The sequence below is a fragment of the Nicotiana sylvestris genome, chromosome 6 (assembly GCF_000393655.2).
Source record: "Nicotiana sylvestris chromosome 6, ASM39365v2, whole genome shotgun sequence".
Taxonomy (NCBI): domain Eukaryota; kingdom Viridiplantae; phylum Streptophyta; class Magnoliopsida; order Solanales; family Solanaceae; genus Nicotiana; species Nicotiana sylvestris.
In genome coordinates this window covers 30,660,868-30,665,660 of record NC_091062.1, presented here as the reverse complement: position 1 = coordinate 30,665,660, position 4,793 = coordinate 30,660,868, and the positions used below count along the sequence as shown (strand labels likewise).

The 4,793-nt window shown below is 33.6% G+C and overlaps 1 protein-coding gene across 1 annotated transcript; it reads left to right on the top strand.

The window, feature by feature from the left end:
• The first annotated feature begins 502 nt into the window (after positions 1-502).
• LOC104219891 (heavy metal-associated isoprenylated plant protein 16-like) lies at positions 503-2,056 on the top strand. Its single transcript, XM_009770655.1, has 3 exons — positions 503-698; positions 859-943; positions 1,600-2,056. Exons 1-3 carry the CDS (start codon positions 693-695, stop codon positions 1,884-1,886), a joined length of 378 nt encoding a protein of 125 aa, XP_009768957.1. The 5' UTR covers positions 503-692; the 3' UTR covers positions 1,887-2,056.
• The last annotated feature ends 2,737 nt before the right edge of the window (positions 2,057-4,793 follow it).

The window sequence follows — 4,793 nt, the reverse complement described above, 5'->3', positions numbered from 1 at the left end:
TGGGTGTGCTTATATATGCACATATATGCTATTTTAAAAATATTTTGGATATAAAATACATAGGGAAAAATTGGGTATCAACAGTATACATGGAGTTTTTGCCAAAGTTTTCGGGTGACAGTGACCCCTCAAACCTATAGTGTGCATTCGCCTCTAGCTACTTCCACTGAAATGAATATAAATGATCAAAAATTACATGTCACTTTGAGTTTTGACATAATGACATCACTAACGGGAGGCCTCTTTGTGTCATAAAATTTGGAAACAATCCTAGTAATTCTCTGAAAGTAGGAAGAATTAAATGAATTATACTTAATTGGCCCGTTGAAGACGTCGTTCTGGTTTTCCATCTCCTTTCTCACGTCAACATAATATGCAACGATTCTTCTTTCGCGGGTTTTTCATGAAGATAGACTTATTGACTTCTAAATTATTTATATCATCTTCGTAATAAAAACGGATTCACAACTTAAAGTCAATGAATTCTAACAAAAGATTAATCACTTCATTGTCCTCCTATTCTTCAAAACGTGTTATTTACGACTTGCTAGATAGGGGCGAGTCGCAACTATAAATACCCAAAAAATACAATTTTCTCCTCAGTACAATTTCCCAAGAATTTCAAAAATTACAACCCCTGTTTACGATTTCGTATTTAATCTTAAAGCAATTTTCCCTTCTAAACACAGAGAATGAAGGTATATATGTCTATATTTCTTTTAATCATTCGAATTAGTAAGAGTTAACTGAACAAAAGTACTTGGCATAGTGGCAATACTTCTTTCATTGTGCTCATTGTTTAGCTAACCTTGAATTATTTCATATACTAATGTATATATGCTCTTAAAAACTGGACAGCAAAAGGTTGTTATTAGGTTATCCATGAATGGAAATGATCAGAAATCGCGGTCCAAGGCCTTCAAAATTGCCGTTTCTCAGCCAGGTACAAGTCCCATTTCAACTTTCCGGACGTTTAATGTTCTTCTGAAATGTATATCAAACTTTACATATACGGTCTTCGGTCTACTTTAATTAATTTTTTGGCTTTTTCTTGTTATCTACAATATTTGATTTTCTCAGATATCAGGAAAGAATTAATTTTTTTTCCCAAAGTTGCAATTGGAATAAAGAGCCTAGATTTTCAATGAACAAATTAAGATTAATAACTTAATATGGTCATTGTTATTGCCAATTAATCCTAAAAATTAAATTTCTTAATACATTGTGAAAACGGCCAAAAAGTCAATTAAAGGGGACGGGAGGGCGTACGATTTTTTATTTTTATAATACTTGACCATAAAACACTAGGTTTCTCCGAATCCATGAACTCATTATCCAATCCGTCAATGATATTTTGAACTCATATATCGATTTTTGGGATCATTACATAAATAGCAGGCCGGATTCACTATTTACCTTTTATAGACGATATACATAGCTTATAAAATGATTATACACATTTTTATACATATTATATATGAATTATACTTAAATTATATATCCGCCAGCTATTTTTAGTATAAGCCGTTGGGTGGACTGCTATCTAATCAATTCTTTTCTATTTATATTTTACTAATTTGATTTTTCTATGTGATGTAGGTGTAGAATCAGCAGCTATACAAGGGGGAGAAAAGAATCAGTTAGAAGTGGAGGGAGAGCAGATTGATGCAGTGACCCTAACCAAATTGCTTAGAAAGAAATTGAAGCAAGCAGAGCTGTTGAGTGTTGGCCCTGTTGAGAAGAAAGATGGTGACAAAAAAGAGGGTCCAAAAATGGAAGTTGCCATGACACAGTGGCCATCCTATAACTACCCTTATTACGTTGTTCCTCAATTTTCAGTTTATGAAGTTAGAGATTCATATCAACCATGCTGCTCCATTATGTGAATCAATAGCGTATATAGGATTTTACGTAAGTAGTGTCAGCTTGTTGTTGTAAATCAATTAGTACTATAATCAATTAGTACTGCTATATAGATTTGGGGTTGAGGCTATGAGGTTGTAAACAACCTTTACTTTTAAAAAAAAAAAAATCCTAAATCAATTTTTAGTTTACATTTTCTTTAACCAGTGTCAGTCTAGTGTGGTTGTATTTGTTCTTAGAAAATATTAGATATAATAGGAGAAAGGTGATACTTAATTCGAACTTGTGAAACTGCAGTTAAAACTGTATCCTCTCAAGGCTACCTACATAATTTGTTTCTAATAAACAGTAAGGGCCCGTTTGGCCATAAAATATTTTTATGTTTTTTCCGGAATCAGTGTTTGACTATGAAATTTTTTATGGACAAATCTTTTTTAAATTTTATTTTATGGACAACCAAAAACAACTTGCAGTTGTGTTGATATTGATCTGGTAACATAGAAAATCAATTAAATTTCAGAATGTATTGACAGTGTAGAAAGTATTTTGTAAGGTCAATATAGATAAGTTAAATCCTTATAATAATTACAATAAAATAGCAAAGCCATTATTAATGCAAAAGAAAAAGGAAACTTGAACAAACCTATTTTTTGGTGTAGTAATGAAAGGAGATTATGAGCATGAAAGAAGTGCAAGCTTCTCCCCATCATTACCAAGTCCAATTTGGTTTGATGGGTCTGCCTGTCTCCTTGGGGCCAACTAGGAATAGTGTCAAACATTTTGACAATGCTGTTCTTAGTTGGCATCCAGGGAGCCAGGCAGAACAAATTCATTTCTTGGATTTGATATATATGCTCATGAGCTGCTCATCACCAATATTACTATATTTATTCTGCAAAGTCACACCAAAAAGATGTAAGTTTAGCAAGTGTTACAATTAAAAAAGAGAAAGAGAATAAGTAATGCTGCCTCTGGTCCATGTTATCTGTCTTTTAAGGTTTCAGTACACTTCTTAAGAACAATAGTTGATAGTAATTGTATACCATTTATCTCTCTTAAACATCTCACGTTATTAACACTTCACTAATTTGAGCAGTAAGAGTGAGTTTGAGAAAAACAATAATAAATATTTTTTGCTTCTTTAAAACGTCAATTATTTTAGAACAAATTTAATTTTCCAAATAATATGGACCAAATAGTCACGAAATAAAGGGACACTTGGCTTTACCTTATTTTGTAGCTCTTCCTCTTACGTACTTTACTTCACTCGTTATCAATAGGCTCGAATATCTTGATAAGTGAGCGAGAGAAAGAATACACTAAGAAGTAATTCAGTGAATGCTTTCTAAGAAGGAATTGGCAAAATATGTAAAGGTCTAAAGAGAAGGCAAGACAACACAAAATCCAATCATAAGTGTCGAAGACAAGCCACTTTAGACAGCAGACGGCAGATATGATTACAAAACTCATAAGTATAATCAATATAATTTAATGGATTGATGGTGATGAAACCAAACAAGTTTTGTGTTGTTTTGTGGGGTTTCTAAGAGATTTGGTTTTTGCTTTTGATTTGAAAGATTTATCTCACTACTCCCATCATGATTATCTTCAACAAAATTATATTAGTTCAATTTATAAATATAGTAGAAGAATTAACCTAAATAGTTATCCACCCAGTCGCTTAAACTAAAATTAGACTCAGGAGATATAATATATGTATATTTCATGTATAATATATGTATAATTGTATATAATTAGTGTATAATCCATAAATATATGGTGAAACTAGTTTATCATTTGGTGCCATTGCTTATTGAATGGGACGAGTCTATTGAATGAGGAGTTGAGCATGACTTTGACAAGGCCAAAGCCACTGCATGGGACAAATCCAGCTTTCATTAGGGCGTTCGACGGATAATTTCATGTGCATTAATCATTTATTAATTAACACCGGGCACTTTAGCTACTGTAGTTTTGTAACATCTTTTTTATATTGTGATCATTTAAAAAGTTACTAGCAATTCATCTATCCTATGTTATGTGATGCTATGATGATCTGATAGGTCATTTACAGTTCCAACCTTCATTTATGTGATACGAGACCTCAAATAGCTATGTTTAGCCTTTCTCGATTTGCGTGCGCAATTTATGTCCATTTTTCAAAAAACAATTATGAGAAAATTAATGAAAATGTGAAATCATGCCTTAAAACTCAATTGAGTTGACTACGGTCAACGTTTTGTATAAACGGACTCGGATCAGTGTTTTGCCGGTCGCAGTGGGTTCGTATCATGATTTGAGACTTAGGTGTATGTCCGGAATCGATTTCGGAAGTCCCTAACTTGATTTAACGTAATTTTTTAAAAACTAGTAATTTGAAGGCTAAAAGAATTTCTACATTTGACCGTAAGTTGACTTTGTTTTATCGGGTTTGGATTTTGGTTATAGAACTTGGTAAGGTTCATTTTAGTATTTATGACTTGTTTATAAAATTTGGTACAAAACGGAGTTGATTTGACGTAATTCGGACATCCGGTTGTAAAATTTCATGTTCTTAAGTTTCCTTGAAAATTTTATTCATTTTGGTGTCCGATTCGTGGTTCTAGGTGTTATTTTGATATTTTGATCATGCAAGCAAGTTTGTATGATGTTATTACACTTGTGTGCATGTTTCGTTTGGAGCCCGAGGGGCTCGGGTGAGTTTCAGATAGGCTACGGGTGATTTTGGGACTTAGGCCATTGCTGGTTTTCCACAGTTGTTGTCACCTGGTGCTTTGTGCTTCGCGATCGCGAAGCCACTCTCACGATCGCGTAGGGGAAATTGGGGTTAAGGTGGTTTTCTTCTTTTCAAACGCGATACCTGGGTTGTGAACGCGGAGCGTTAGGGGATTTACCCTTCGCGAATGCGACCAGCCTCTCGCGAACGCGTA